The sequence below is a fragment of the Camelina sativa genome, chromosome 10 (assembly GCF_000633955.1).
Source record: "Camelina sativa cultivar DH55 chromosome 10, Cs, whole genome shotgun sequence".
In the NCBI taxonomy this organism is placed as follows: Eukaryota; Viridiplantae; Streptophyta; class Magnoliopsida; order Brassicales; family Brassicaceae; genus Camelina; species Camelina sativa.
In genome coordinates this window covers 25,036,404-25,056,598 of record NC_025694.1, presented here as the reverse complement: position 1 = coordinate 25,056,598, position 20,195 = coordinate 25,036,404, and the positions used below count along the sequence as shown (strand labels likewise).

Below are 20,195 nucleotides of genomic sequence, written 5' to 3'. Positions count from 1 at the left end.
GTAACCTGAAGCTTGATTCTGCATCTTCGATAAGCGGACACCATCAGAGCTAAACTTCTGGTCACATAGTCCTCTCTTGATTATGTGGAGACTTCAATAGTGAGATATCTTGGGCTACCAACGATTGGCAAGACGAAGCTTCAAAAGAAGACATTAAAACCGTCGAAAGCTGCCTGGGCCGGTGATGTCAATAATTCAATTGACTGGATCCGGTATGAAGGAGCCAAGAACCATCAGATTTCACCCAGATCTGAAGAATGGTTCGAGTGGATGAAGCTTAGAAAAAGCCGCCTTAACCATAGCACCACCCACAAAAACAATTATGGATGGCCATGGGATGATTGGTTGAAGGCCATGAGAAACACCGGAGAACGTCGGAAGATGAGACATGCAGTACTCTGTAGTCTAACATGAAGCGGATTAGATCTGAAGGCTATGGGAGCCACGGTGAGCCGGCCAACAATGATTATGTGAACCCACCATTACCGGACGAAAGCTGATCATCACCGTCAAAAGAAACCGGCGATATCAGACGGAAGCCCGACTAAACGGGACGGCGAAATCGATTTTGCTTTCTCTCTCTAAATGATGCGAGAGAGAAGAGAAAGAAGCATTTTTTTCTTCCACAAATTTCCAGTCCTCAATTGATTTTTCGAACCAATTAATATATCGACAAATGAATCTCAATAAATTAATAAAATATTATTAACCCAATTCTACAAATTTTAATATAGTTGATTACTAAATTACACTTCACGAATTGGTTTACTTATATCCTCTCAGGTATCTAAATGTTTAAGAAGCGGTAGGCGGTAATTGATCGGTGACATAAGATGACATTTCTTGAAATATTTTACTTAAATCATCTTCTGTGATTTTTTCCAAATTTTTATTAAACCAAGGTACTGTCTTTACTAAAATTTTCAGTCAATGCAAAAAATAATTGTTTTGAAAGACTCATCCAAGTAAGGAGATAAATCTTATGAAAAAACCCTATACCTTAAATCTTTTTTGCTCCTTTTATATAAATATACACCTCTACTAATTTTAAATATAATCATAATTAAATCTATTCGCTCCGCCTCTTATTTAGTCTTACCCTTGTCTTGCAAAACAACCAAAAGATATGGCAACGGCGTTCGAGAAAAGCTCTCAATAATCTTCGACACGAGGTATCAGTACTTTACTCAAAAGAGATAAAAATCTCATGTCATCTAACTCCTTCAAATTCTCAAATTAAAACATAATCTTAATTAAATCTATTTTCTCTACCTCTTATATTTTCTTGCTTGTATTTTGCAAAACAACCAAAAGATATAGCGAAAACATTCGAGAAAAGTACTCAATAATCTCGAAAAGGGATATCGGTACTTGACTTAAAAAAGATAAAAATCGCATATTATCGAACTTCTTTAAATTCTCAAATTAAATTATTTGTTTTTGTTTTCTGGGTTATGGATAGGATCGAGCATATATTAGATAGTAGATACCTTGTAATTTTGATATACCTGGGTTTGGATCTGTCGGATCCGTGAAACAATTACCGAGATTCAGATCTGCAAATATCCACGGGTATCCAGATCCACACAAAAGTAGCTACAAATCTTGTAATTATTTTTTAAAATAAAAACTAATAAAACAATATTTTAAAACATTTTAAAAATATTTAAGACATATTTCTTCTTAAAAATACGCATGGGTTTTCAAGATATAGTTTATGTGTTTGTGATATGTCATATTTTAAGCATTTCTACTATTTTGATTCAATATACATAATTTGCATATAAATAATTGAACTATTTTTATATAAAAGCGGATCTGATCCAGTTATGTATATCGTAATTTTAAATCTATATAACCGAATCCGGATCTATGAGCTCCAAATACCTTATTTTTTTGCAATCGGATTTCAGATCTGTTTTTTCTATTATATCATATTTTTGGGTACAGATTATATCATATTTTGTCTAAAACATTTTTATCATGTAAAAATAATTTGATCATTCCATCCTAGTTTGTGGTTGTGGTTGATCATCTAAGCATTTAAAAAAAAAAATTTTTGTCAAAAATTATATTTTATTTAATACGTAAGAGCATCTTTATTGGTGATAGAATCGGAGTGTCTTTATTTACATTTAAAAAATTAATGATGAATTGTAATAAAATGAAAACCAATTAAAAATTGACATGTGGATAGGAAGTGTCTTAAGAGATGGTTTTATGTCTTCCTAATCACTCATTTCTTCTCTCTTTATGGGAGTCTTAAATTTCTATTAAAACTATTGCTTTAAGACACCTATAGTATAAGCAATGGAGACGGTCTAAAAAAGCAAAACTTAACATACGAAAATTCTTAACTGATATTACGTACAGTGGTATTGTTTGTGACCTCACTGTAAGTGTTGATTGGTGTGTCAGAAAATGGAATCGGAAAATAAGGATAGGATCAGTGATTTACCAGACGCACTGATATGTCACATCTTATCCTTTCTTCCAACAAAAGAAGCTGTTTCCACTTCTGTTCTTGCCAAAAAGTGGAGGCCTCTGTTTGTTGATGTACCAAGTCTTGACATAGATGACTCCAACTGTCGCAAACCTCCAATGAGTTACGAAGAAAAGAGAACGAATGGTGCAAGTTTTATGCGTTTTGTGGATCGTGTATTGGCTCTGCAAGGGAATGCTCCAATCAAGAGATTCCAACTTGTAGGTAGTGATGTTGTCAGTGAACTGTGGGTGCTGGATTGGGTACCGAAAGTGTTGAGACGTGGTGTATCAGATATTCATCTAAACATGTCTTCGCATTGGGAAAATTTTGAGTCCCCGAAATTTAATCCTCTGCCTCCAGAGATGTTTGTAAGCAAGACACTGGTTAGGCTGACAATCATATTTGAACGTGGCGTCAACATTAGTGTGAAAGGTGATGTTTCTCTTCCGAAGCTTAAGACTCTCCATCTTAACTATTTCAAGATAACAACGAGTATGTTTAACAAGCTTCTCTCTGGCTGTCATTCGCTCGAAGAATTAGTGCTGACTAATTTGATGTGGGCTAAGTCTTTGAAACATGATGTTGTGTTCATATCTATCCCAACCCTCAAGAGACTCAAATTTTGTCGCTATGAACAATATGATGATGCTAACAAAACCGTGTCCTTGTCATTTGATAATCCAAATCTGGTCTACATGGAGTATATTGATACTATTATTGATAGGTATCAACAAGTGAGTTTTGGTTCGCTTGTTGAAGCTACTATCGGACTTCGACTTACACCAGACGAGTCCTATTTCCAATGGTATGAATGTGAGAATTATTTGAAATCCAGTGAAAAGTCTAATGTAACAAATTTTCTCAACGGAATACTCAATGTCAAGATCCTCCACTTGACTCCTGACATGCTTCAGGTCAGTCCCATCCATCTTTCTCTTGGTCTTTTTTTTTCTAATATAATGCCTACTCAGAAATAAAACCAATATATATAAGGCTTGAGTTGATTTGTTTTTCTATTTTGTTTTTTTTTCAGGTACTTGGTTGCTGCCGTGATACAATACCAATATTCAACAACCTCACTCGTTTAACTATCGAGACTAAACCAGAAACCGAAGTACTATGGAAACCATTGCCAGCTTTACTCAAGAGTTGTCCAAATCTAGTAACCCTCGTCTTCAAAGTACCATATACACAATCCTTTATATCAACAACCATGCCACGTTGCTCAACACACACTTAGATTTTAAAACTATTTCCTTTTTTTTTTTTTTCAGGGACTGCATCATATATCCACAGATAGATGTAAGGATGAGGACGGGTGCTTATGCAAGTATTTCATTGAGTATACGAAAGTGGTCGATCGTACTTGCCTGTCATCAAGTCCGGTCAAAGTTATAGAGATACTTAACTTTGGTGAAATTCTTGATGACAATGATGACGACGACGATGATGATGATGAAAATGGTGGACTTGTTCATTGCTTAAGGGAGAAGATAGAGCATGTCAAGTACTTCCTAGAGAATATGCCGAATCTTGAGCAAGTGAGAATGCGCTTTCTTTCATCAAATGAAGAAGATGTAATGATGAAAGTATTCAAGAAACTTCAGAATCTTCCCAAAGTAGCTTCACCCAACTGCAAAATCCAAGTATTCTCTGATAACCTCAGCCTATCATATTATACTTCCGACTAAATGGGCCGTGGTCCTTGTCTTTAGAAGATCCTTTTTTTCAAGCTACAAGTTTGTGTAGTTGCTGAATGATCCTATGATTCTCTTTGCTTATGCCGTTTGTTTCTTTATTTGACAACTCTCTTTTCTTTTCTCTCTCTCTTTTTTTTTTTTTGTTTTGGTTTTATTTCCCTTAAAGACTCTTGTGTTTAATATATGGTTTCCCCTTTTGGCTTATGGTAATATCATCTTTTGTTTTGACTATATATTTTCTGCGTGTATGTTGAAAAAAGTTAGCAATCCAGATGATAGACTAGATTTGCTTTGACTTGACCATCCACTATATATCTTTCAACTCCGAATGGTTAATGCCGTCAAATTTTGTGGCAGCATTTACATGATATTTTTTCTTTTGCAATGAGTTTTATTTTCTGAGTGTTTCTTTTGCTCATTCCTCTGTCTGTAGTCGAGCTCTCTGATCTGAAATTAACTATATATATATATATATATATATATCTTATATGTAATGTATGTGTAATGACTAATGTGTTAGCCACTTAGACGTCTAAGACGTCCCAAGTGTTTCTTTGAAGTTGTATTTTATTTTGCTTGCATTTGCATGGTACAATCATGTGTGCGTTGTAGATGAAATCAGAAAATTTTAATTATTTTTTTCTTTCAAAGATGTTTGTTAATCGTAAATCTCAAATGCAACTGAATATATTTGAAAAGTTTTAAATAAAAAAATAATACAATAAATAAGAACCATATTTTGAACTATTTATGTATTTTGCAGAGTTCTGTTTTATAATCTGCTTATAAACTTTCACAATTAATATATAGCAAATTAAAAGTGTTTTTTTTTTGGTAAGTAACATTTTGAAAGTTGTAGTGGAGATCTCATTAAGTTAGTAATTACTATGGTCACATTACTGTTCATATAAATTTATTTAATTTAAAATTATATTGAAAGGTGAATTGTGGTACTTTTTGTTTTTGGAGTCACATTACTGTTCATATAAATTGATTTATTTGTGTCACTCTTGAGAGATAAATGTGGAGACTTGAGAGTTGACACACAAAGAGAAAGCCAAACGTCGTCACTTGTCTCTACGATAAGAAACCTCACAGAGCAACCCTAGTAAGTTTTCTCCATTTTCTTCTTATGATTTAACTGTTCATGACTGATTTACCTTCAACGATTTTAGTTTTGTGGATACTTGTTGTTTCGTAGCTTTCTTCCTTTTGTTCTCGGTTGAAACTTGGAATCTATTTCTTACCGGAGTGTCATGTATTTTGTTCAGGTTGTAACTAGTAAGTAGTGTCTCTGTCACAAAATGAAAAATGAAAAGAACAAAATTGGTGGTTGTAGAGATATAATCAGCGGTTTACCAGACGCAATGATTTGTCACATCTTAACCTTTCTTCCAACTAAAGAAGCCGCCTCAACTAGTGTTCTTGCCAAAAGATGGAAGCTTTTGCTTGCTTTTGTACCAAATCTTGAGTTTGATGACTCCATCCATCTCCATTCTCCTCCAGAAAGTAAGAGTTTTATGGATTTTGTGGATAGTGTGTTGGCTTTGCAAGCGAATGCTCCGTTGAGAAGATTCCACCTCAAGTGTAAAAATGTCATCGATGAATATAAGGTGTTGGATTGGATAACCAAAGTGTTGAAACGTGGTGTGCTAGATATCGATCTATACGTTCCGACTTCTTGGGATGGTATGGACTCTTTTTATACCCTGCCACCAGGTATCTTTGTGAGCAAGACATTGGTTAGGCTGAAGATACAGTTTGAGGATGGTGTCAGCATTAAGGTGAAACGTGGTGTTTCTCTTCCGAATCTTAAGACACTACATCTTGATTATTTTCGGATCGATACACGTTTGTTTAACAAGCTTCTTTCTGGATGTCACGCTCTCGAAGAACTAGTGCTGGTTGATTTGATGTGGGACGATCCTTGGGTTAGTGTAGAACCTTTCTCCGTGACCGTGTCTATCCCAACCCTCAAGAGAATGAAGTTTTGTCGTTCCAAAAGATTTGATGAAGATAATGACTACGTGTCACTGTCACTTGATAATCCAAATCTGGTCTATCTAGAATATTCTGATACTATTTCTGACAAGTATCAACAAGTGAGCTTTGGTTCGCTTGTTGAAGCTAGTCTCGGACTTCGAGTGACATCTGATCAGATCTATAAGCCATTGTATATGACAGACTCTTTTCTGGAATCCAAGGACAAGATTAATGTCACAAATCTTCTCACCGGAATATGCAATGTCAAGATCCTCTACTTGTCTAATGACACTCTTGAGGTCAGTCCCATCTTTTTGTTCGTTACTTACTCTTGTTATGGCTTGAGTTGATTTGATATTTGTTGTTTTTTTTCAGGTACTTGGTGGCTGCCGTGATACAATACCGGTATTCAACAACCTGATTCGGTTAACTATTAAGACCGCACCAGATGTGGGATGGAAATCATTGCCAGCCCTACTCAAGAATTGTCCACATCTAGAAACCCTTGTCTTCGAAGTACAACCTTTTACATCAACAGCTGCCATGTTTTTTAAGACACACTTAGGTTTTTGAAATTAACTGATTTCTTTATATATAATTCAGGGACTACATCACAAAGTTACAAATAGATGTGTCGACGAGGATGGGTGCTTGTGCAAATATCGTAGTGGGCGGGAGACTCGTTCTTGCTTGTCATCAAGCCCGGTGAAGGTTATAAAGATAATGAAGTTTGGTGAAATATATGATGATGATGAGGATGACGAGGATGAGGATGAGGATGAGGATGAGGAGGTTGATGATGATGTTGATGAGGATGAGGATGAGGATGAAGATGGTGAATCTTGTGATGAAATTGATGAAGGCATAGAAGAGCAGGTAGAACAAGTCAGGAAATTCATAGAGACAATGCCGGATCTTGAACAAGTTATACTGTACTACAATACACCTCATGATAAAGATGTGATGGAATTATTCAAGCAACTTCACCAGCTTCCGGCAGTGGCATCAGCCCAATGCACTGTCCAAATTATCTCAGATAACCTCAGCTTATCTTCTACTTTGTCGAGTACTAAACGGAGGTACTCTTCTTGATAAGATCCTTATTTCTTGATATATGTCTCAGGCTTTAAGAATATCTAAACTCTATTCAAGATTCTCTTGTTTTTTTTTTTTTTTTTTAAGATTCTCTTGTTTGTTCGTTCTTCCTTTAATGACTTGTGTTTAATGCTTTCTCGTTTTGAGTACTGAGGAAGGTGATCATCTTTTGTTTGTCTTCTCTTTCTTCTATAGTTTGTTGAAGAATCTTAGTATTTGCTCACTGTTCTCTTCTTGAAATGGATCACAGTTTGTTGATGATAATAGTGAGTGAACGTTGCTATATATGTCGTGTCCATAATCTTGATTTGTAGGTCAAAGTTGACATACCATTCTCAAGCATTATTGTTTTTACGTAACACTGTTCTCATCTTGAATGTGAAATAGTTAATGGTTTGAGACTTTTAGTACAAAATTCTTAGCATTTGTAAAAATAATGATATACTGTACAGTCCTCCTCAAGAGCGAAAATCACACTAAACCTGTAAACCACATTGCTCACTGATGAGTTCCACTGCTTGTGTTTTTTTTGTGAAAATGAAAAGAAGAAAAAATAATCACATTTTTTTTTTTGTAAAAATATATGAAAAAAATATTTGTAAAATTATAAACATCAAATGATAATGATTAATACATTTTCGAAAGTTTTGAAATACATTAAAATAAATATTTGTATTTTGTAGATCCATTTAGAAGAAAAAAAAAAACAATTTAAATTTGCTTATGTATAGGAGTAATTAGCGTAAGCACAACCCACTCATCATATAAAAATAATCTCTCCTCCAAGTTTCGACTCATGAGAAAAAAAATGCGACTTTTTTTAATTTCGTCGACCGATTTCAAAAAGAAAGAAACCCTAACTTTTCGCCTTCTCGTTACCATTTTGGGCTATAAAAGAAAGAGAAACCTCAAGAAAACTCAACCGTTGGGCTCTGCTTTGGTACTCAAGTAAGTTTTCTCCATTTTCTTCGCTGCACTTGTAGTGTACATCTCCAAAGATCTGGTTTTTTAAATTTTCGTGGGTACTTGCTGATTTTACAAAAAGGATTCGCCTTTTCTGTATCTAGTCTTCTTGTTCAGGTTGTAACTTGTAAGTAAGTAATGGATCTCTCTGTGATATGATAAACTGAAATCGATATGTTTGCCCATTTACGTCGTATGATCCCTCAGTGTATTTATTGTATGTGTGTTCCTATTTTGTCTCCAGCGATTTGCTTCTGTGGGTACAAAAAGGCGCCTTTTGTATAATATCTCCAAAGATTTGGTTTTTCTTTCATGGGTCTTGCTGATTTTACAAAAAGGCGAATCCTTTTGTATCTCTCTGTATTAGCCTTTTTGTTCAGGTTGTAGGTAATGGATCTCTCTGTGATATTCTGAAACTTAGATAAGAATCGTTTGCCCAATTTACGTCTTCTGATCTCACACTGTGTAATGTATGTATGTTTGTATATTGTCTCCAACGATTTGGTTTTGTGGGTACTTGCTATTTCTTGGTCTTTATTTGTGTTTTTTGTTCTCAGTTAGTATATATCTTAACGAAATTGGAATCCTTTTGTTTCGATTTCTCTACTTATGGGTGTGTGTCTTTTGTTTTCAGGTTGTAACTGTTGATCAGTGTCTGTTTCAATATGAAATCGAGAAAGAAGGTCGTTGGTGGTTCCAGAGATAGAATCAGCAGTTTACCGGACGCACTGATTTGTCACATCCTAAGCTTTCTTCCCACAAAAGAAGCTGCTTCAACTACTGTTCTTGCCAAGAGATGGAAGCCTCTGCTTGCTTTTGTACCAAATCTTGACTTTGACGACTCTTTCTGTTTCCATCCTCCAAGTACTTATGAAGGAGTGAGAAACAGTTCTAAAAGTTTTATGCAGTTCGTGGATGGTGTATTGGCTTTGCAAGCGAAGGCCAAAGCTCCGTTGAACAGATTCCATGTGAAGTGTAAACATGCTGTTGATCAATACTCGGTGCTTGATTGGATACCTAAAGTGTTGAAACGTGGTGTGCTAGATATTGATCTTTGCATCCCTTCGTCTAGCGGTTTTTGTGAAAACTCGAGCTTTTATCCTCTGCCTTCTAAGATCTTTGAGAGCAAGACATTGGTTAGGCTGAAGATACAGTTTAAAGATGGCGTCAACATTCATGTGAAACGTGGTGTTTCCCTTCCGAAGCTTAAGACTCTCCATCTTGATTATATCCAGATAGAAACGAGGACGTTTAACAAGCTTCTCTCTGGCTGTCACGCGCTTGAAGAATTAGTGCTGGTTAATTTGATGTGGGATGAGTCTGAAGAACCTGAACCTTGCCCTGTGACTTTGTCTATCCCAACCCTCAAGAGACTAAAGTTTTGCCGTTCTAAAGATTTCTTTGAGGCTGATTTCCATGAGTATGGAGACTATGATGAGGAAAAAGAGGGAGTGTCATTGTCGTTTGATAATCCGAATTTGGTCTACCTGGAGTACTCTGATGCTATTGTGGACAAGTATAAACAAGTGAGTTTTGACTCACTTGTCGAAGCTAATCTCAGACTTCGAAATACACCTCATAGTGATGAAACTGAAACAGACAAGTTCAATGTACCAAAGCTTCTCATGGGAATACGCAATGTAAAGATTCTCTACTTGTCTAATGACACTCTTGAGGTCAGTACCTTCTTATTGACTACTTTTGTTTCTATTTTATCACGTTTCACAACTGAGTAATTCAGTAATTTGATTTGGTTTGTGTTTCAGGTACTTGCTTGCTGCCGAAGAAGAATACCGGTGTTCGACAACCTAATCGAGTTAACTATTAATACTACACCATATGTAGGATGGGAATCATTGCCACCTCTATTCAAGAGTTGTCCAAGTCTGGAAACCTTGGTCTTCGAAGTACTATTACACATCCTTTAGATAAATTGCTGACACGTTTTTATTAAGCACACAGTTTGATTATGAAACTGATTCTTTTATGTTTCAGGGATTGTATCACAATTATACAGATAGATGTGGAGACAAGGACGGATGCTTGTGCAAATATGATAATGGTTGGGGGGTGAAGATGGATGTCCGTACTTGTCTATCATCAAGTCCAGTGAAGGTTCTGAAGATATTGAAGTTTGGTGAAGCTTTTGATGAAGATGATAATGCTGATCGTGCTGATGATGACGATGATGATCAAGATGCTGGATCCTGCGATGAAGTTGGTGATGTCGCAGAGGAGCAGATTGAGCATGTCAAGCACTTCCTAGAGACAATGCCGGATCTTGAACAAGTGATATTGTACTACAATTCACCAAATGATCAAGATGTGATGAAAGTATTCAGGAAACTTCAGAAGCTTCCTCGAGTAGCTTCAGCTAATTGCAATATCCAAATAAAATCGAAGAACCTCAGCTTGTCGTCTTCTTCGACTAAACAAGGTACTCGTCTATAGAAGATTCTTCTTGTGGTTTCTCAGCCATGGATATGTCTCAGGCTACAAGTTTGTTTAGTTGCTAAAAGATCTAAACTCCAATCTAAGATTCTCTTGTTTCTGCCTTTAATTTGTTCTTTCTTTAATGACTTGAGTACTCTAATGTTTGCTTTTTTGCTTTTGACTGAGAATGTTGGTTATCTTTTGGTTTTTGCTCTTCTCTTTCTTCGTGAACACGATCACATTTTGATCTGTAAGTCGGTTTCACCCAGTTTTATTCTTCCTTTATTGACTCATTGGCGAATCAGATATTGAAACTATAAACATGATTCTCTTTGTTCCAAGCAATTATCTCATTTGGAATGAGACTCTTCTCACTGTGACCTCCAAACACTTGGCCATTTCAAACCTACTTTTACAAAACTAGGGCAACGCAGTCCAAGATTCTAGAACGGGAAAAATGTCATTAAAATCCCCAAGTTAGCATTTTCGTTGATTTAAATCACGAAGTCTACAAATGTTGAAACAAATCATCAACCTTTTGTTGACTTCTATTTAAATCACGAAGTCTTGTTGACTTCGCCGTTTGAAGCACATCGTTAACTGGCCAAACGGAAATATTAAACGGGGTTAATTAGGCGTTAACGAGTTCCATTAGTTTTCATTACGACGTCGTTTTCTTCTTTAATCTAATCCCCAAATCGAACATTCCTCATAAAATCCCCAAAATCACAAAATCCCCAAAATCACGAACCCTAATTTGTGATTCAGATGAGTTCTAGCTCGGAGACATCGGTGGTTGCTTCGTCCAACCGTGGAGTGCCATCCAAGTGCATTTGTGGAGCCGGTGTGAGGATCTTTACATCGAGAACCAAAGAAAATCCTGGTCGACCGTTCTTCCGTTGTTTAACCAAAAGAGATCCAAGCTCGTGGACAAACAAAAGAGATGTAAGTAGTCATTGGTATGTTCAATGTTAACTATATGTGAAATGGTAAGTAATGGTGTTTGTTTTTGCAACAGGGTCACTTGTTTAAGTGGGTCGAGGAGGCGGTGTATGAGGAAGTTGAAGATGCATTACCAAAACTAGGACTTATGGCAAATGAGATCGTGAAAACGAAATCCCAAGTTAATCAGTTGACTGCTGCTTTACTAGAGTTGAAGGAAGAAGCATTGTGGAGCAAAGTGGAAATCCGCAAGTTCAGAACGTTATTGAAAGTGTGTTTTGTGTGTGTTGTTTGTATTTGTGTTGTCTCAATTGGCATTGCTTACCTAGTGATTGGTAAAGCACAACAAATGAAGTTTGTTCTCGGTTATTAGTGTATGTTCCTTGATGAGTGTGTTTGTTTTGTTTGGTGTGATGGTATGTATGTTTGGTATTTGATGCCAAAAGAGAATGGTTTGTATGTGTATCTCTGGTATTAATTCAACAAACTTTCTCCATTCAGGTTTGTATGTTTAAGAATCAACACAAGAACAAAGTAGGAATTTAACTTGAAAAAGCATCCATGTTTAGACAACAAAACAAAACAAATCCATGTTTAGCAACAAACCAAAGCATCAAGCCCATGTTTAGACAACAAAACAATACACATCCATGTTTAGCAACAAACCAAAACAACAACCAAATACATGGAAACCAATACACCAAAAAACTTAAACACCCGCAAACTGCAACATCTTATCTAGAGCATTCAAACCATGGACTCCAGCCTCATAGTCCTTGTTCACACGGTGGAGCTTCAGGATCTTCCCACTATGTTGATGCCCTCGTCTGTGTTGAAGCCCTCCTCCGTGTTGATGCCCTCCTCTGTGTTGTTTGCCTCCTCTGTAAGGGTTCTGCTCCTCCTTGTGATCCTCCAACAGATGGTTGTGAAGCTGGTTGTGAAGCTGGTTGTGAAGCTGGTACTTGAGAGCCATGTTCCCATGTTTGTCCTTGGCCAAACAATACATTCCTTGGTTCCTGATTCAAAAATTTACAAGTCATAAAAATGTATAAGTCCTAATCATCACACCGAAAAGAAATATGAATACAACAAACCTGATTCTTCCTTGGACGACCCCTTGGTCTTGCAGTTGGAGCTTCAACAGTCGGGTTTGTACAAGATAACCTATTGTGTCCTTCTTGTTTGCAGTTGCTACAAGTCATGACTCTTCCGTTGTTTGCCACTCCTGTGTTGCTTGATGAAGATGCACTTTCATACATCCCTTTTCTCCTAGCATGGTTATTTGGTCGACCCAGATTTCCTTTCCTCCATGGTGGTGGTAAGACTCCCAATCTGTTCATTCGAGGCCATTCCAACTGACCTTGAACAGGCTTAATACCATCTTTATAGGTTGCCCGCCACATTCTTGTTGTGTACCGGTCAACAACATAATCTTGAACTTTCTGTTTCTTAGCTATGATCACAGAAGCAACATGGACACAAGGAATACCAGTCATCTGCCACTTAATGCATCCACAGGCAAGCACATTCATATCCACATAATAAGTCTCATCATGCAACTGTACCTCATGTTGATTGTCCCTAGCCATGTTTCTGATGCAAAACGGAGACCCTTCTATCATACGCTCTATCTCCAAAGAGCTCTCTTAGTGAACCTTGTCTTCAATCTTCTTGCAATGATATGCCTCTTCTCATTCCGCACCATACATTGCCTCCTTATATCCTCAAGCATTTCTAGTAAAGGCTTCCTCCTATCTTGGCGTATGGTTCTATTAAAAGACTCATTGAGGTTGTTCAAGTTATCATTGCAATGCGTACCTACTCTGAAGAAGGCTCTAGACCATGTCATCGGATTGGTGCGTAGAAGAGAATTAAATGCACCTGGGTTATACTTCTGCAACGCCTCCATATGTTTAGCATATTGTCTTGGGGTGTAGCTACGTGCAATCTTCCAAAACATACGCTGCAGTTGCAAATCATAGTTGTCTCTCTTCCAATTCTCCATGATATGTTTAGCACATAGACGATGCTCAGCTTGTGGGAGAGAACGTTCTTTATGGCTTTAACAAGACCCTGAAAATGATTGATGAAAACACATTAAACACATTTACTAACCAATTGTTTGTTAGAAAGAATAGCTATCTTTCTTCCATCCTCAAGCCCCAATGAAGTAGAGAGTCACCTCATGAACCAATCCCAATTGTCATCATTCTCTATCTCAACCACTGCCCAAGCAAGTGGAACTATCCTATTGTCTCCATCTCTTCCAACAGCAGCCAAGAGATGTCCCTTGATGTCCCATTTCAGAAAGGCACCATCTACTCCGATGATGGTCTACATGTCTGCTTCCAAGTATCCCTTTGTGATTTAAAACATACAAATAACTGATAGAACCTTTGTAAGCTCCCAATTGTCGGACAAGGAATAGTCTCAATCTCAAAAACAGTTCCTGGATTTGATCTCTTAATCTCTGCTTGATAATCCATATCTGTGAGAAATGTTCTTGATGACCAGCCTTTGCTTCTCGCCTCACTCTTGTCTTTGCCTTAGAACATTGTTCTTCACTAACTTCTAGATTGTATTCTCTCTTGATCTCTGCTTGCATCTCTCTCGGTCTGATCTTTGGATTCTGTCTCAACCTATCCACAAACAACCAAGCTATCGTTCCTCGCTTTAACATGTGACTGTACCCTGATCTCACACATACATGCTTACTCTCGTATACCTTTATTTGCATCTTGTGTTTCTTCTTATTGTAAGAGCAATAGCATCTCCACAAACACTTAACCTTAGGATCAATATTAGCACATTTTGCACCAATCTTCAAAGCCTGCGATCTAGACAGCTTAATGTCGTATTTAGTCTTCAGGAAATACCTAAGCACAACTATCTTGGACTCCTCCGGTGAACTAAACGTTTTCCCCAAATCGAGCTGCACTTCAGGATCTTTGACTTCTACATGGTCTTCATTATCCCCACCTTGGCCATTATCTTCGTCTTCACTATCTGACAAAGGGTCAGGAATCTTCTCGTCATCAAAGATATCATCTCCACTGTCATTATCGTCTCGTCTTCCGCTTCTCTCGCACCCTCTCCAAACTCTGCTTCGAAGTCCTCGCAAAATAGTTCTTCTACACCAACACGGTTTCCATCTTCTTCTTCAAAGACTTGGTTTCTATCATCCTGGTTACCCTCTTCCTCTCCAACAGCCTCGTACCCAACGTCATCACAATCTTCATCGCCAACCACCTCATAATTATCTCCACTTAGAGCACCTAAATCTTCAAAAGGACACAAATCACACTCTTCTAAGGGAACAAGAACACAATTATACGGAATAATTGGAGAACCTGAACCAACACCCAATTCAGGACCGGTCAAATTGGGAGCAGTCGCATCGGGAGCATTCGACTCGGGAGAAATAGACCAGTGAGCAGACGTTTCTCCATCTTTATTGGGCCTCTTCCGATTGGGACGACGCATTTAAAGCTTCTTTTCCTTAGTCATCGGTTCGATTCGAAGAGAAGATCCAAGGAGGAATCGCAAATTAGGGTTCGTGATTTTGGGGATTTTGTGATTTTGGGGATTTTGTAAGGAATGTTCGATTTTGTAAGGAACTGATTCAGTTCTTGAAAAACCATAAGGACTTCCCGCATACCAAAGGATGATAACGAGCTTAAACACAAATGACCATAATAAGAGAATGGAACTTGGCTTTCTCCGCATAAGATGCATCTTTATCTATAAGTGCTTTTTCAAGGGTCTCCCGGGATGTAACTGTAAGTTAAACGAGACCCACTTAAACCTTTCAACGGCACAAAGATCAAGTAATTAAGCTTAAACAAAGCTTGATACTAGAGGAGCTATTCCAAACTTAAACCAAAGCTCAACCCCAAACTAACAGAGAGAAATATTTGAGGCAAAGGAGATTAGACCAAACAAGGGAAATTACAGCCCATAAAGAGGGGGTACCAAACCTGAGCAACTGATGGTACCGGATCTTAAACGGTTACAATTTGATCAGAGCAAACAGGGGACACAAAAGGGAGACAGTAGAGATGAACGAGAGATACCAAAATAATGAAGATTTGAGTTTATGCAAAGATTTGTCGATGAAGGAAGAGGGAAGAACCGTTGCTAGAAGACACATGAGCCTCCACTTCGCGTATACTCAACAGAAAGAATCAACGGTCATAACTGAGTCTAGCCAATATTCCCCTCCATTTCGCGTATACTCAACATAAAGAATCAACAGTCATAACTGAGCCTAGACAATATTACCCTCCGTGAATCGCGAACACAAGTGGCACCCCGAGCACATCAACAACCAACATATCCTAAGAAACGGGAACCAAAGACACAATATCCCTTGATCTGAACCTCCACATCTACTGATCCACTATGACAAAAACCTCCACGCTTCCACAACCGCATGATCCAACAACAAGGACTGAAAACTAAGTAAGAATATAAAGGAGGTGACCGGCGCCGGCGCTATATGAACCGCCACGCCCTGATCACAGTCTTAATAGAGGCTTTGAGAAAGAGGAGCGGCCGGAGAAAAATTAGGTTTTTAGAGAGAGAGCACTCTTAATATCAATCACTTAAAAGACACTTAAAGTATCTTAGCATCTTAAATATCAATCACTTAGAAAGTAGACACTTTTACCTATTTTAAAGACACTCATCATAAAAAAAATATTAAACTAATAATTAAAAAATGTTAAGACATGATCAAAGGTCAATTAAAACCTAATGTGTACTCAACCACGAATTAGTGGTATCGTCGTAACACTTCAGGATCGAATCCACAAAGACCAAGAAATTGCACTATGAAATTATGAAGATCAAATATAGCTAAGACAAAATAGGAAGTTTGTGTTTCAAGTAACTAAATAAGTGATCATAATGTTGTGCTTTGTCAACCTCTTGCTTTCATGAATAATTCCCTTGATGTTGCTAATAAGCACTTGAGCAGATTCAGTATTCAGATGAGGCAGAGAAAAGAGGTTGAAAGAGTTTTGGTAATCAATGCTCCTTGGAGACATGATCATAATGTTGGTCCTCCCTAACAAGGTTTGAAGGAGTTGGAATGCACTGAAAAAAAACCGAGTCGTTCCAAGATTAATCTTGCATCGAGTAACAATCGAACAAATCTAACCACCAAGTTTTGAGAAAATTAATCCCCCTATCCAATCTAAAACTATCTCTACTGTTCTAGGATGGTGTCTTCTACCTACCGTGAACGAGTTTTAATGCCCTCACCAAGTTTAGAGAAAAATAGTGCCCTATCCAAGTTTTTAGTGTTTTTTAACATTTATATATTATATTTATTTTTGACATTAATATTTTAACCGTTATTACATCCACTGGTCAACTAGTCGTAAAACTTCTGCAAAAGCACCAATTTTAAAATGCTAAACCAGTCGTTCATAATGCTTAATAACACTTGGAACTACAACCGCCCACTTCCGCAAACTCCCGCTACGACAACCGCAAACGCTGCGTTTGAACCAATCAAGCCCTAAATCAGCTTTCGAATTGGACTTAACAAGGGAAGAGGAAATTCAAACATGGGCCTTAAACCAGATGGGCTTGGAGTTGGATATGTTGACTTCAAGGGGAACCGAGGTGAAACATGGGCCTGTCCACCAAGTTTATATCGCCAAATCTGTTGAATTTAGCCACAAACCTTCTGAGATTCTCGACAGTCAGCTCACTCCTTCGTTCCCCTCGAAGTCAACACCAGCAACTCCATGCTTACCACTGTGGGACTCATGAAATTTGCATTGACAACAATTGAACCTCGTGGGTATAGTGGTGGTAAGTATGGAGTTGCACGATGTTGGGAATGTTGCCTCGATAATCATGTCTAGGAGAGTCTTCGTTCTTGTCGTGTGTAGTTTTTTCCGATTAGACTTGTTTGTATTTTGACTATTTTAGCTATAATTTTTTTATACTTTTAGAAGAGTGTAGTATGAATACTTAAATGTCTACTATCAAGTATTTGAGGTTTCAATAAGGTTTTAGGTTTTAGAACAGATTAAGAGCTTTATAGCACGGGTCACTTTTGAAAAACTTTCCGGATTCATATTTTGACGAGTTTTGTGTCTATGAAAAGCTGGACGGGTCATCTTTATCCTCGAAGTAGAATCAAGTTATTGCGTTCAGCCATTTGGAAGATATGCTCGATCTACCAAGACATGTCGGATAACCGATCGGTTAATCAGTCCGGGTCGGGTCGGATAACTGAATTTAAATCTCAATATCTCCAAATTGAACAGAATACCAAATTGGTATGAACCAAAACCCATAAAATCGGGTCGGGTAAAAACCGCATGCCCTGCTCTTTCCAATGAATTTCGTTAAATCTATCTTAACATTTTTGAAGTACATTTTTGTGTCATCCTCTCTTATCTTTGTATCCAAACAAGTCTCAACTAAATTCTTTACAATCCTTACAACCAAACACAATCATTTCCTTATTTGATGATATTAATTTCCTAAAAACTATCTACCTAATTTAAATCAATATGTTAGATTAAAATATAATTCTCCTTGCACTTTTATTTAATCTTCTATTTAATTATTTTAATTACTATTTAATTCATAAAGTTAAAAAAAATTTAGATTTTTTTCTGCATATGATGTGATTTGAGTTTTTATAAACGGATATATATTTTAAAAATTTTCTTATGATATTTATAACCAAACAAGTATATCCACATATAGAGCTCGAAATACATTTTTAAAGTACAATAGGGTGCCATTACTTTTTGGCTTTTTGCCAACTTCGGGTCAGATTTTTAACTAAAATTATAACCGATTCAATTATATGGATCCTCTTTAAGATTACCGAATATTTTGGGCCGGGTTCTAATCCATAGCGTACTTATTTACATCTAATTAATGTCAATTAATGCCTATTGTATCTTAGGAAAGATCTAATTTACATGCCGAATTTTTAGGGCTGAGTTTGATAAAAAGAATTGATAACACAAATTCTGTAATCACATCCATATAATATAGCAACTAATTCAAGATGAATACATTTAGGAAATATCTAATTTGCGTTTAATAAACGATTACATATTTGCTAAGTTCTTATTAGCTTTTAATATACACTATTAATCCAATAATATCAATTGAGAATCAAAATAAGAATATGTCATATCATTCATTCCTAAATCATAGCTAACCAAATAATAAAATGTATATTCTCAACTTGCGAATCAAGAGTTTATACAAAACCTATTTACAACCGTTCACAATATATATAGAGATGCAATTCACCATCGACTACAAGCACCACTAAACTATTACAATATCATATCAACAAAATAATAGACCGTGGTGTACCAAGGGTAAAACCTAATGACCATTAAAAACCAAATCTTCCTACTCTCAATAAACCATATATATCCCTAAAATCCGACCATCAAGTTGACCCCCATTAATCCACGAGACAGAGTGGCAGACAGGGGTATAAACCCATAACATTTCAAAACCCTGGAGACTCATCTCATCTCATCTCATAATTTATTTTTGGATCCACCGGCGTGGATGAAATATCCGATGACGGTACCGGATTTTGTATTCGAGACTGGGAAGCTCTGGTAGAGGAATAACAGATTAGATCATGTTTAGGGAGAGGAGAACAGTTGGATCGAAAGCAGAAGATAAATAATAAGCGATCCGTGTTAATGCATGATTCTCCTTCTCTTCTCTCCAAGACTAACTTTTCCGACGGTGAGATTCTCGACTTTCCCCTCCTCTAATCGCGCTATTGTAATAGCATATATATATATATATATATATTTTGATTCGATTCCGAGTCTGTTTACTGATTTGGGGAAATGACTTTTTTTTTTTTTTTTTTTTTTTTTTTTGAGAAACTTGATCTTATTAGACTTGGCTCTGGTTCCTGAGTTGACCTGTTGTTATTCAAGTGCTCGGGCAATTCAACTATATTATTCATTTTCCATCTAATCAAATCGTATATATGTTAGGAACGTGATCCTTAAACGCAGCTTTTGTTCATGATTCTAGGCAGCAAATCTTTCTTATTAGTTTTGAAAAAGAAAAAGAAAAATTAAAGTTTTTTTAGGGCATTTCTTACCTGTAGATATGTCAGAAGTTTTTTGAGGGCGACTGAAAGGAACCTGAGGAGATGCTAATGTAATCCTATACCATCACGACCTCTTTGTCTTCCGGTTCTGGTTCCAAACAAACACATTCCTTTTAATTTCCAGGACTTCCTGCTCAGGCTTCTCCGCGAGCTTCTTGTCAGGAGTGATTTCCTTTAGTAATCATATTGGCTTCTTAGAAGTATCTTTTGCAGTACTGGATGCACGTTCAGCAGCACTCCTCCATGACTCCCCACTCTCAATCTCACGATAATAATACCCTCGGGGCAGTAGACCCGTAGCCCGTCCCCTTCTTCCCATCCTACCACATCCAAGACCACGTCCACGTCCTATTTTTGGTGGCATACTACAAGGAAATAAAGATGAGTCTTGTTCTTATAAAGATTCCTAACCTAGAATCTAACAAATGACCGAATAAATTGTTATGAACATTCCTATGAATATGGA

At 37.0% G+C, this 20,195-nt stretch overlaps 3 protein-coding genes and 1 pseudogene across 3 annotated transcripts; all 4 read left to right on the top strand.

The window, feature by feature from the left end:
* LOC104720711 (putative F-box/LRR-repeat protein At5g41630) lies at positions 2,422–4,191 on the top strand. Its single transcript, XM_010438586.2, has 3 exons — positions 2,422–3,399; positions 3,519–3,665; positions 3,760–4,191. Exons 1-3 carry the CDS (start codon positions 2,422–2,424, stop codon positions 4,174–4,176), a joined length of 1,542 nt encoding a protein of 513 aa, XP_010436888.1. The 3' UTR covers positions 4,177–4,191.
* Positions 5,490–7,260, top strand: LOC104720709 (putative F-box/LRR-repeat protein At5g41840). Its single transcript, XM_010438585.1, has 3 exons — positions 5,490–6,467; positions 6,544–6,684; positions 6,772–7,260. Exons 1-3 carry the CDS (start codon positions 5,490–5,492, stop codon positions 7,258–7,260), a joined length of 1,608 nt encoding a protein of 535 aa, XP_010436887.1.
* On the top strand, positions 8,867–10,908 carry LOC104719849 (annotated as a pseudogene).
* On the top strand, positions 11,428–11,974 carry LOC104720708 (uncharacterized protein At1g43920, Chloroplastic-like). Its single transcript, XM_010438584.1, has 2 exons — positions 11,428–11,604; positions 11,678–11,974. The coding sequence occupies exons 1-2, from the start codon at positions 11,428–11,430 to the stop codon at positions 11,972–11,974; spliced, it is 474 nt and encodes a 157-aa protein (XP_010436886.1).

Coding starts and splice junctions, on each gene's coding strand:
- LOC104720711 (XM_010438586.2), top strand. CDS start 2,422: ATGGAATCGGAAAATAAGGATAGGATCAGTGATTTACCAGACGCACTG. Junction 3,400..3,518: donor TGACTCCTGACATGCTTCAG/GTCAGTCCCATC, acceptor TTTTTTTTTCAG/GTACTTGGTTGCTGCCGTGA. Junction 3,666..3,759: donor TAGTAACCCTCGTCTTCAAA/GTACCATATACA, acceptor TTTTTTTTTCAG/GGACTGCATCATATATCCAC.
- LOC104720709 (XM_010438585.1), top strand. CDS start 5,490: ATGAAAAATGAAAAGAACAAAATTGGTGGTTGTAGAGATATAATCAGC. Junction 6,468..6,543: donor TGTCTAATGACACTCTTGAG/GTCAGTCCCATC, acceptor GTTTTTTTTCAG/GTACTTGGTGGCTGCCGTGA. Junction 6,685..6,771: donor TAGAAACCCTTGTCTTCGAA/GTACAACCTTTT, acceptor TATATAATTCAG/GGACTACATCACAAAGTTAC.
- LOC104720708 (XM_010438584.1), top strand. CDS start 11,428: ATGAGTTCTAGCTCGGAGACATCGGTGGTTGCTTCGTCCAACCGTGGA. Junction 11,605..11,677: donor CGTGGACAAACAAAAGAGAT/GTAAGTAGTCAT, acceptor TTTTTGCAACAG/GGTCACTTGTTTAAGTGGGT.